The 12,686-nt window shown below is 44.3% G+C and overlaps 1 protein-coding gene across 1 annotated transcript; it reads right to left on the bottom strand.

Moving 5' to 3' along the window:
• Positions 1-307: 307 nt before the first annotated feature.
• Positions 308-12,128, bottom strand: LOC118857448 (protein ABHD11-like). The gene is made up of 7 exons (XM_036768127.1): positions 12,044-12,128; positions 3,574-3,673; positions 3,350-3,485; positions 2,326-2,499; positions 1,630-1,800; positions 1,042-1,223; positions 308-440 (listed from the first exon to the last, which is right to left on the bottom strand). The coding sequence occupies exons 1-7, from the start codon at positions 12,126-12,128 to the stop codon at positions 308-310; spliced, it is 981 nt and encodes a 326-aa protein (XP_036624022.1).
• Between the last annotated feature and the right edge of the window lie 558 nt (positions 12,129-12,686).

The following is a 12,686-nucleotide window of genomic DNA, read 5'->3' on the forward strand; positions in this document are numbered from 1 at the left end:
GTTAGAAAGGTCAGTAAATAGCAAATATGGTTATGACTCAGTGTACAATCAGTTATCAGCATCCGGAAATCAATCTACAGTTGCACATAGCTGCTTACGAAGGAAGAAGCAGAGATAAGTTGGGGCAGGCTGCCCTTTAGCTAAAGAGAGACAGCCTGAGAGAGAATATGCTTTGAGAACTAGATGTGTTTATGAGAACTGGTTGTGTTTTGGAATTGGGGTTCAGGCACAGGAACCCAAGCAGAGGCTGTTAGAATTTAGGGTCCAAGCACAAGCACTTCATCAGTGTGAGGAGAAGGAACATCTTCTAGGACAGGAAACTGAGGATACTATTCATGAACTCTTGGGGCTTGTTGATATGGAGGATGTGGCCAGCATCAGGGATGGTCTGGAACTGGGCTTCAGGGAATAGGAGCTTGATCTTGGGGTGGTGACTTTGCCTATCAAGAGAGAAAGAGAGAGAGAATGAAAGAGGTGAAGAGAGGGAAAGAAAAAAAGGAAAGGGTGGTATAAAGGGTGAAAGAGAAAGAGGGAGAGGAGTATAGAATGAGAGGGAAAAGGAAAGGGAGAAAGGAGAGAGAGACACAAAGAGAGACAGAGACACAGAGACAGATGGAGAGACAGAGATAGATAGATACATAGATAGGGAGAGAAAGAGAGAGAGTAACAGAGACAGAGACAGACAGAGACAGAGACAGACAGAGACAGAGAGATAGAGACAGAAGGAGGCAGAGAGGGAGAGACAGAGAGAAGGGAAAAGATGAGTTAGAGAGTCAGAGACAGGCTGTCACAAAGTAAAGGTTGAGTGGTGGGTATGGACAATGAGAGGAGGAAAAACAGGCTAGGCAGACAGAAAGGCATAAGTGGAGATAATGCACATGTTGTCTCCTAGTGGTGGAGGGACCCTCCCCTTCTGGACCCAAACATAGCTGAAGCCCCCAGTTTCCCTCATCCTTGGCAATGAAGAACCCAACTAGGGCCCAAGAAAGGCTGAACTCTGTGTGTATAGGCATGTGCCTCCATGTTCTGGCCCTGCCTTACGGGACAAAGGATGAATTGATGCTTGTGAGGAAGAGTGTGGGGCCACCATAGACTCCCTGGATTGGAATAGTTTCCAGAAGCTGGTTTTGTTGCTGCCACAGGTTTCCAGCATTGACTTTCCACACATACTGCCCGTTGACCTGCACCAGACTGTTGAACAGATACTGCCGAATACCTGAATCCTGGAGGGGACAAGGGCTTAGTTGGCACATCCACCTGAGCCTGTTTTCTCCCCAGCAGTGTCCCTTTCTCAGTCCTGCTCAGACCAGACTCCACCTCATTTCTATACACACTCTCCCTTCATGTTGACAAACATCTAGTAAATGCCTCTTGCTAGCATACAAAGTGCTGGGAATACACAGAAAAGTAGAAGATAGTGCCAGGCTTGGGGGAGCTTATAACTGAAGCCCACTCTGTTCTCCTGTCCCTGTCCTGCCTCCCCCTCCCCCACAGATTTTCTCCTGGCCTGCATTCCACTCCACCCCACCTCACCCCCAAGTCTCTTGAGGACTCCAAACTCAAATGATTGGCTTGTGGCTTCAGCAGCCTGTCTCTACACTCCCAGTCCTTGGGGTCCTGAAGGATCACCTTGACGGATGGCTTCAGATGCTCATCAACTACTTCAAAGGCTTGGGAGTGGGAAAGACTTCCAAGGAGGTTTAAAGAATTCATGGCAGGTACAATTTTAAAGACATTTGGCATCTCCGTGGCCACAAAGGGGCTGATATCCACTGAGACCAGGCGTTCTACCAGCTCCGGCTAAAGGAGAAAGCCCATCACACAATGAACTACAATGCCCTCCCTCCTCTTCCATGCCCCTAGCTATAATACTAGGACTGAAAAAGTGAGAGCCATGGTCCCCGGGGGGGGGGATTGGGGACTATAGGTACCCATTTCATAGTTTGTAAGTGGTCCTGATGCCAACCTTCCTGTCTGCATGCTCTGGCTTAACAACAGAGAGGCAGTGACATTTATGAGGAAAAATTCTTAGAACTTGACTCTGAACCCTGAAGTCCCCCAGTGCTGGGGGAGGCATCCACAACTTCCCTTCAGTCCATTAGGATTTAGAAAGGTGAAGTGTGTGAAGGAAATCTCCTGTCATTCCACTAGGAATTCTTGGTTTCCAGTCCCAGTGTTCACTCACAGCCTCATTCCACCCACAACTCCACAAATAACTTACTGAGCATGATGAATCTTTTGGTCTTGCTTATGGGGTTATAGGCTGCTGTTGTCTGTGGACAAGTTCAACACTCTCCCCTTTCAGCCCTAGTGGGGCATACTCACCTCCTGTAGTGCAAATGCCATGGCTGTCTTGCCTCCCATACTGTGCCCGATGAGGACACAGGGGGTGAGTCCTAGCTTTGACAGGAGAGCCTGCAGGTCAGCACTCATGGCTGCATAGCTGCAGTCAGGGCTATGAGGGCTCTCTCCATGGTTCCGAGCATCCACTGTCAATACCTGGGGCCAGAGACTTGGTGTTATCAGTCTCCCTGATTCTTCCCCCTTCCCCCTCCACCATGGGGTGCTGACCCACTGCCAGCAGCTGGGGAAAGCTACCTGAACACTCCCGAGCTGTCCAGGAAGCTAGGGGGAAGCTAATAATGCCTGACAATAGGAGAAAGTGGGGAAGATGGGACCATAGGAGGACAAGAGCATTAGACGGGAAAATATTCTACTCCCTCTCTCATCCCCCCAGGCATGACTGTGGCCAGTGCTGCTCCTTGCAATCTCTGGTTCTTGGGTCACTGATTCCCTCTTTCCCTGACTTTCCATTTTCTTCCATTTCCTTTTGCTTTCTGATGCTAGGAAAGAAAGTAACTGGTAACTTCCTTAACCATAAAGGCATTACAATTACTATTCAATACTACGACTGACTGCCATTTAAAACAAATTTTTAAAAAAGCTTCTATTGAGGCATGGTTACACCTCAAATATGAGTAGATTTCCAGGTGTCAGTAGTGGAGATATTTAGGGGGCAGGGGACCTTTGCTAAATCTCCAGGCTGGAAGGGATCTTGGGTCCAACCCCTGGCTGAACAAAAGTCCCCACCAAGTGATCATCTGACCTTTGCATGAAAGTCTTTGGTGAGAAGGAACCCACTAGATCTGGTGACAGTTTGCAGGTAGATTTCCTGGTGCCCCTCAAGTCATGCCCTGTGAGGGAAGGTCTATCCCACCTTGACAGCTCCTGCCTTTCATTTTGACCTCTTCCAAATCCCTTCATTCTCTCTTTCCCCCCTTCCTCTGACTTTGTCCCTCCCTGTGGTCTACTCCCTCTGCCAGCTCAACTATCATTTGGGAATCTTTACCTTCCTGCCTGTCTGCTGTGCCAGGGCCTCAGCCTCAGCCTGGAAGATGTTTTTGTTGCTGAACAACCCATGCAGGAAGACAACAGGTGGGAGGTTGTCTCGACCATCCAGCAGCCTGTAGGAGAGGGGCACTGGCCTGGCCAGGGCGAGGAGAGAGGAAGGCAGAGGAAGAGGGATGGATCACATCAGGAGATTTGTAGGAACGTGGGATAGTAGGGGAGTACTGGGTCTCTTGGGGTCTCATCTCCTCCAAGCAGGTGCCTCTGATGAAGATATATGCACATTCATCCACAGGAAGAACAGTCTGGATGTGGGGTGGAAGGTCTGGGAGAGGAGGGGGAGGCAGAAACAGTCTCAGAGCAAATGGATGTCAGGGGAAGCTAGGGAGGAAGTCAGGGCTGGCCACAAAGTGGGGGAGAGGAGGGAGGTGAGGTTTGGGAGAAGGAAAAACAGGAGAAGGGAGAGGAAAAGGAGAGTCGGGACAGTCCACATATAAAGAGAGGAAGGGAAAGAGGGGAGAGCAGATGAAGGGAAAGGCAAGGAAGGGAAAAGGGAGAAAGAGGGATGTAGGAAGGAAGGAATAAAAGAAAAGGAGGGAAAGGGGAGGGAGGGGAGGTAGGAGGGAGAGAAGAGTCTTGGGGAAAGAACAGTCGGGTAAGGGGGAAAGAGAATAAAGAGTGGGTAAGGGGGACAGGAGAGAGATTGGACACAGGGAGAAGGGAAAGCTTGGAGGAAAGAGGGAGAGAGTCAGGAAAGGAAGGGCATTAGTGCAGGGAAAGAGAAGGGAGAGGGAAACTGGAGGAGAGGAGAACGTGGCAGGAGAACGCTGGGGGAGTAGAAGGAGAGGTCAGGGCCAGGAAAGAGTAGAAGTGGCCCCGTGTGCTCTGGACTGACCTGGGTCCACTGCTCCTCCTCAGAGTGGCTATGGATGGACCAACACCTTGGATGGGTGATAGCCTGGGGCGTGAGAATCCCCAGAGGTTTCGAGCCCACTGCCACATGCTGAGCATCCACACCTGCTTTCTACTTCCACACCTTGTGTTCCACAGCTTCTCTCTGTGAGAGCTCTGCTCATACCTTGCCCCACCCTCCACTGCTCAGGGCTGCCTTGAACCTCCTCTCAAATTCCTCAACCACCTAATCCACACCTCTTTCCACTGAAGCACACTGTCCCAGGTGATGGAGGCTGATGGGCTTAGCTGACACTTTGTCTTTGGTGGGATCAGAGCATGATAGAAATGGAAGGGCCTTTTGAAGTCATCTGGGATATAAGGAGGTGGACGGGGAAACACTTTGCTCTTTGTTTTTTTTTCTTTCTGTTTACTGGCACATGGATTTGCCATTTTTTTCTGTATATGTCTTTGGTTTTTTGTTTTTGCCTTGTTTTTGTTTTGTGGCAATAAAAATTATTCAACCTCCAATAAGAGAGACTGAGGCAGAGCTCTGAGCCAATGGCACTTTACTGAAGGGTCTGTAGTCCCTTCTAATGAAGGGGACCTCAGATCTTCCTCAGGATCTGAGATACCCTTCCTTCCAGGATGCAATTTTTATCTGGTTAGATACCTAGACACTCATTAGCTGCTATACCAAATACAGAATAATTCCATTGGTGGACATATGATTCATAGGCTAAAATAAACACAGAATATTTCAGCAGAATCACAGGTTGGGCAAAGCAGGAAATATCTCCACTGACTAGGTGGTCACAAAATGGATGGGCTTCTCCTTAGCTTAGCTAGGAGCTATAATATGCTTCAAGAACATATAGGGAGCAGGTGCTTTCCATACCATGCCACAACCTGTATTTGGTTTGGTCATGGAAGTTAGCAAAACAGGATGGAGATATCTTTGTTAGAATTCTTATGGGTGTGCAAGTGAGTTCCACAGCTGGTAAACAAGTAATTTGAAGATGACTCCAGAGGAGAACATGAAGCTGTTGAGTTTGCACAGTTCTCCCTCACTTGTAACCAATTCACTTGCAAATCATGGCATCATCTTCCTGGGGTTATGGTCCTCTTCAGGAATGAAGAAGAAACCACACAACCACTGAAACAAGTAATGAACATTACATTAAAGTGGGAAGCCTATTGTAGAGCCCTTCTATCAGAAACGTATATTCCTGTGTGACTTATACAAAGTATGGATTACCACATTGCCTCTTCTTGCCCCAATATGCAAAAGAGGTATGGCAAAACACCGAATCTCATTAGTTGATAGATCTTGCTCTTGAGGGCCAAAAATAATATATTAGCAGGGAGTTCACAGATTGGGTGTCCACTGACTAAGTGGTCATAAGAATTGTCTGGAGGCTCAAAAATGAAATTGGGGGACTTTCTATGCAGTTGTGTCCTCCCTGCCACACTGGGCTTGGTCACCATGACATGGAAACAGGAGGATGGAGGGTGTCTAGTTAACTTCCTATGATTAAGCAAGTGATCTTACAATCAGTAGCTCACAGCTTTGGGGACAAATATACAGAAATTATAATTACTACCCTTGTACAATCATATCCAATTGATTGATACCGATTGGAATAGAGTAGATGAATCAATCAATCAACTTTCTCTATTTTTATCTGCTGCTGGCATCAAATATTTTGTGTAAGAAATCCTAATGTTGTTGGTTTGGAACAGGTTGAGATTAACATTTTAATTGGGCTCATGTTTAGAGTTATGGGATGTTTACTTCTGTAATTCAAAGGGATTACTAGCACAGTGTGGATTATTTGTGTTTTTCAATGTGTGTTGTTACATCCCTTTATAGTGTACTTGTACCTTGCATACTTGTTAGTTAAGTGGTGTTCTTATCTTTGAGTGTTCACCTTTAAAATAGCACAGATGTGTGTAATGGGTAATTCCCGTCAACTCTCCTCCCGAATGAGCATGTGCCTTTGACAGACATGCTCCTGAATGCAGTGGAGCAAGTTCACTTTCTTTCCTACTTTGCTGATAATCTTCCCCCACCCAGCCCTGAAGAAATTAAGCTGACTGCTCTGAGGCTGGGTTCCTCATTAAGACTGCAGTTTCTCTGGCAGTTACTCTGGCAGAGGAGGATGAAAATGGTAAATAGGAACTTAGAGAAGCAGAAAGGAAAGTTTTCCTTGCAATCTCTCTGCAGCAGCTGCAGCCCATTCCCCACCACCCCCTTCTATCCCTGACCATCCCCCTCACCACCCCCTCCCATCCCTGACCATCCCCCTCTTTGTACCTTCAAAATCAATGAGGATAGAAGTTTGTTTTACTTGAAGCAAATTTGGCCACTGCAGGACCGGATGTAACATGAGGGTTGGGGTAGATGCTGAAGAGAAAAAAGAGAATGCAGCCCAGAAAGCATTGAGGGAATCTCCTTACAATTCCCATCACTCAGCATGACTCAGCTCTGGAGAGGGCTGGCAAAAGGAGGGGGATGATGCCCATTGTCCCCAGGACTCCTGTTGGAGATGTCTCCTTCCTCATACAGAGGAAGGTATCTGCTCTAGTTGACAATGGTGCCACATGCTCAGTTTTAAATTCCTCTGCCTTCCCCACTCCCCTCCCCTGGAGGCAAGAGTGAATCTCAGTCCCTGGGGATTGCTAATAAGACCATTGCCAGGCTATATCTCAGAACCACTCTCCCTTTGTATTGGAGAGATCAGGGTCTTTCTTCCTTTTAGCCTGGTCACTGAGGCCCCTAGCCATTGACTGGGATGTGTTCCACAAATCACAGGCCACTATTTCATTTGACCCATGAGGAACCAGTTCCTTGTGTCTTTTATCCCTAACACCCAATGTGGACATCTGGAAGTTTCCCCATTCCTTTAGGTTTGTTTTCCTTAACCTCTTCTGACCATCCAGATATCAACCAAGTTCTCTCCAGCCTGTGGGCTTCAGATGCTGCTGATATGGGGTGAGTTGGTAGTGCCCACCTGTAGAGGGCCAGCTCTGAGAAAGTCCATTCTGAGATAAAATAGAGGCCAGGTTTTCCCTGAAGCCTGTTCTTGCCCTAGGGCTGATAACTCAGCACATGGGCTCTCCAAACCCCACCTTGGTGCACGTGCTAAACACCACCTGTGGGCGATTAACACAATATTGTTTACGGCAAAATGGGAACAAAGCATGAGGAAGTCATGCAATGCAAGTGTTTGAATTTTGGTCTGTCTGAAATCAGTATCTGAGAGAAATGCCACAAGCTACTCAGAGGGAAGGTGATCCTGTACTGTTAACAGGTGGAGGTCTGCATTTGGGAAAAAGCTGAGGGGACATTCTTAGTCTCAATCTAGGATGGGATCCTCCTGGTTCAGTTTCCCCTTGTGTTCCTTTGAAAAGGAATGTTCCCACCTGACTACTCCTGAGTTTAGCTATGGAAACAGGTACTACATAATTGAGGAATTGTAACTATATTTCAATTTAAACAAAGCCAAGGATGTTTTATCCTGTCATATTTGGCATGTCACATGTCCCTGCTTTTTTCCTTCTATAGCAAATTTCTATGGTCAGAGCAAGTAGTCAGTATAAGATATGAGGTCTTTTGTGTTATCCTACTGGGCAATCTAATAATATTTTTGTCTAGACGTAGAACATGTGCAAAAAAACTATACAACCTGCTTAAGACTCACCTTAAGATGTTCACTTTGTTTTAAAGGATTCTAAGAGCAGCAGTATTTTTCCTGTGATCAATCTCCTACTGTTACCAATGTGAGATTCTATTACAACAACTTTTTACTAGGAAATTTTGTGACATCTAGGAATTCCGCAGTAACTAGAAACTTTGTTATTATACTTTGGAATTTGTGTTACTTAAGGAAAGCTTTATAAACAATGGTAGAAATGCATGTGAGCCACTTAGGGCTCACTTTGTAAGTATTCCTTAAGCAATGTGAGAATGTTATTTTGTTATTTGATTCTAAAGTCTTGTTACAATTAGTTTTGCTAAAAAGAAAAATGGTTCGTGGTTTATTTTGTAAATGCCATCAAAGAAACGTGACATGACTAAAAGGTTAAGATTCTTATAATTGAATATTTAATGTAATTATGTATGTGCTGAAGCCTGTTATTAATTCTTTAAGTGACATCTCATCCTCCTGATGAGAAAATTAATAATGGATGAATGTAGAATGTAGGACACTGGCTTCTGACATGAATTTCTTAAATATGACAGTTGGCCATGGTCCAACTTTTGAGTTTGTGAGAATGATCAGGGTTATGGAGATTGGAGCTGGTAATTTGGAATTGTGCTAGATCACTCTTGTAGGAGTATGGACAGAAAGCTGGTTCCTACAAGAAGAGAAGAAGAAGAAGAAGAAGATGCTGAGATGCAATGCTGGAGATGACTGGAACAGATACTAAGGACCAGAGGATTTCACTGACGATGGTCCTTGCCAGACAGCTGTACAAGAAAGGACTTTTTGAATCTTAAAGAGACAAATTGCTTTTTGACTTTCTGTATCTATATTCATATAGAGGACTGCCCTCTTTGATTTGTCAATGCATCAATCAATCCTTCCCATGTTTACTTAAAAGGGGATTACTATGTACAAGCTTGTCTCCTATATCCCTATTTCTTTGTATCTACAAATTTATGGCATAATCATAATGTGACCCAAGATATAAGTGACTTAGAATTTATCACCCACCTAATTGAACACAGCAAAGCCCCAGGAACTGAACCTGAAGGCATCACCAATGAGTTATTGCAACTTCTAAAGCAAGTCAAGGCAACATTGTTGCCACTTTCTTCCCTAGTTTGCCTTCCTAACACTACTGTGTCTCATAAGGCTCTGTCTTCTGCAAGTCATTATTTGACTCATCATTAGCTTGAGCTCCATCTTAAAATAATAGGGGGGAGATGTAGAGGGCCAGCTCTGAGAAAGTCCATTCTGGGATAAGATACAGGCCAGGTTTTCTCTGAAGCCTGTTCTTGCCCTTGGGCTGATAACTCAGCACATGGGCTCTCCAAACTCCACCTTGGCACATGTGTGCTGCTCAGAACGAAGGGTCTCCAAGCCTCCTTGGTACACACGTGCTATCTCAAAAACCTCCATGGCACACAGGTGCTAAACACCACCTGTGGGCTATTAACACAATATTGTTTACGGCAAAAGGGGAACAAAGCATGAGGAATTGAGGAGCCCTTGTCGACCTAATCTTTTGTTCAGCATTTTGACATCTGTATCATTGCTTGACTATATATGTGTATGTATATCTATCTATCTACATATTTTTTGTTACCCCAGTGGCTACTGGTCCATTTCCTGTCCAGCAAATGGAGCTATCCTTGAAGGTTTTGTCCTTGGCTTTCTTCTCATCTCTTTCTCTTTTTGGGAGAAATTAGCTTTTTAAATAAGCTTTATTGATATCTTTTGTTTTGACACCATAGCCTATTTTTGCATAGAGCCTCATCTTTCACGTTGACTCCTCCCTTGTAAACAAAAACTGCCCTAAAAACTGAGTGTAGAGTTAATGAGCTTCACTTTGTAGCTTGACTCCAGTATTTACTCTTTGTGTGACCTTGGGCACTTCACTTCTGGGAAGGGTGGGGGACTCAGTTTTTCCATCCATAAATTTTGAGGGTTGGGCTAGATGACCTCTGAGATCCCTCTCAGTGCCAAATCTATGATGTTGCTGTTGCTGTTGAGTGTTTTCAGTCCTGTCAGATTCTTCTTGACCCCACTTTTAATTTTCTTTGCAAAGACACTGTAAGGGTTTGTCATTTCCTTCTCCAGATCCTATGATGCAATGATACTAAATTTTGCTGTTATCCTCAGTTTTCCTATTGTTCTACATTCAACTATGATCCTGTTATGAGTCCCTTCAGATGCCTGTTTCTTCGTGGTTGTGAATCTATTTTCAGATTTTTCCCCCGTTCCCATATGCCTAGAAAGTAAATTTTTGTTTTCTTTTATCATCAGGACCTGAAATATTTCAGGACTAGATTACCAAAGGAATATATCAAATTTCCTTCTCATTTCCTCCATATCCTTAAACAAAATCTGGATGATATTGAATTTTGAGAGAATTCCACCATTGTCCAATATATGGATCTTATATTGCTGCTTTGGAAGCTTGTAAATGGGAAACTTTAAACAGCTCTACTTACTTCCTTTTAACATGGAAAAAAACTACAGATTGAAATTTGGGTTTAAGTCAGGAAGAAACGTTATTTAGGAGAATGTGGTTGATATTATAAGTCATAGTATGGAGAGACATGAGCTAGCTCACAGAGCTTCTTCTACCAGCTAAATGGGCTCTGATTATAACTGACTTCTAACTGGTATGAACCAAATTGATGGCAGCTTAGCTAGACTGTAAGTTATTAAGCACAAGACAGCTATGTTCCATGCATGGAGACGTAAAGACAGAGAATGCAGTTCTCAGATATGGTTTGGGAACATTTTACAATAGCATCCATCACAGTGAGAAGAGGTGCACCAGTGATGGTAAGAATGTTTGAAAGCTTCATCAGCAGCTTGGATTCCCAGGGCAGCCAATATACAATTATTCCTAATAATAAGCTTTATCATGCATAGTTTTAGTAGAGGTCCCCCGCATCTTTGGGGTTCCACACTTCCCCTTCTTGGTGTTTGTTGTTGTTGCGGTTCATCCTTTCTGGAAGAGGACCAATGACAACAGGAGGGTGATGCCTTGATTTACAAGTGAATTGGATTTAAGTGAGGCAGAACTAAAGACAACAGCCTCACTCTCTCCTCCAGTCATTAGAGACCTGTGGCAAAACATAAATCAGGATGATTGGCAATGACCCTCTCCTTCTTATGCTTTCAAGCACAAGTAACGCTAAATTACAGATTGAAGAGATAATAGACTTGCTTTCATTGTCTTAAGGGTGAAAGTGAGAGAGAGTAAGAAGCAATTAAAGCTACATTGGTATAGAGATGATAACAAATTAATATGGATATGTTTTTTCATGGAATTTTGGCTCTAAATGGTTTGGCCATTTTCAGGAGAATTGGCTTGGGTTGGACTTCTGAGAAATTTGTCCTGGAATAGGTAGTCATAAACTCACACAAAAGACATTGGGACTAAAATTTATTTATGCTCTGAATTTCCAATTTTCATGTTTTCATTTTCCTGAGCAAAAATCTGGTATCTCTGAGATTGTCCAGGACCATCGCTAGGCTCTGTGTGGAGTCTGTGGCAAAGAGAGTCCCGGAATCAGAATGAGGTTTTGAAGTCCTTCGAGTTAGGTGAGGTACTGAACTTCACATGCTGGCTTCCTTTTCTGGGCCTTTTAGCAAAATTGTTAAGCTTAGAGGATAACTTAAACATTGGTGCATACGACAACTAGGAAATGAGTGATTCTTAGAAGGAAAAATCTCTTCTTTTATATCATCATCATTGTGGGTTCATGGATGCATGGTGAATTCAAAAATATTATAAGGCACCTGGAGGATTTAAAAAAACATTGTAATTAACAAATGAACCTCCCTTGTTAGGTCTGGGGCTGATAGCTAAAGAGAGCACTTTCATAAGTATATTGAGACAAAGCTCCCTCAATTCTGTTCCTGGGAGATCTTTTTTGGAATACCCAATTCATGCACCATAACTCCACATTATTTAAGAAGTACGAAAGGTAGGAAGTATAAAGATAGGCCTGTAGTATACAATAGATGGGAAACTTTTCTCTTCTAAGAGAAGAAAGAGACCAATGGAGGAAGTGGCTCAGTGGTTATCTCCATACTGTCTTAGCGAGGGCTGTTACCCTCATCCTCCCAGTAATCTACTTTTACCCGGAAGGCGCTAGGTAGCGCGTTTGCAGGGGGCTGTTGGTATTTTCCCCCTCTCATGGTGGACTGCTAACACCAGCATAAGCACATTTATCATGTAAAAGTAACATCACGAGTCATTTTGTTGTCCTTATTGCTGAATCATTCCAGTTATGTCTGACTCTATGGGACTCCATTCCCTAAGTCACCGCCCTCCTGAAAGCCCTCATCACTTTGCTCTTGGATCAATGCAGTGACTTTCTGGTTGATCTCCCTCCCTCAAGCCTCTGCTCACTGCATTCCATCCCCTACTCACCTGTCAAAGTGATCTTCTCGAAGCCCAGGTCAGACCAGTCAACTCCCCCTCCCCAAACGTATTCCATAGACTCCTCCGTTTGGCATTTGGCTGCACAGCCTGGCCTCTTCCTACCTTCCAGTCTTCTTACATTTTACTACCTGCCACGTACTCCACAATCCAGACTTACCTGTGCACTTGTGGTGGTGGGTGCTGAGGCAATATTATCAAGCACAGCTTTTGCATAAATGCATCCTCCTTTTCAATGAAAGCAAAATCTGAATTAAAGTCCACAAAAGTGTGTTTAATGTAGATTACTTAATACAGCCTCTGAGGCTAAGATG

This window comes from Trichosurus vulpecula, chromosome 7 (assembly GCF_011100635.1).
Source record: "Trichosurus vulpecula isolate mTriVul1 chromosome 7, mTriVul1.pri, whole genome shotgun sequence".
Taxonomy (NCBI): Eukaryota; Metazoa; Chordata; class Mammalia; order Diprotodontia; family Phalangeridae; genus Trichosurus; species Trichosurus vulpecula.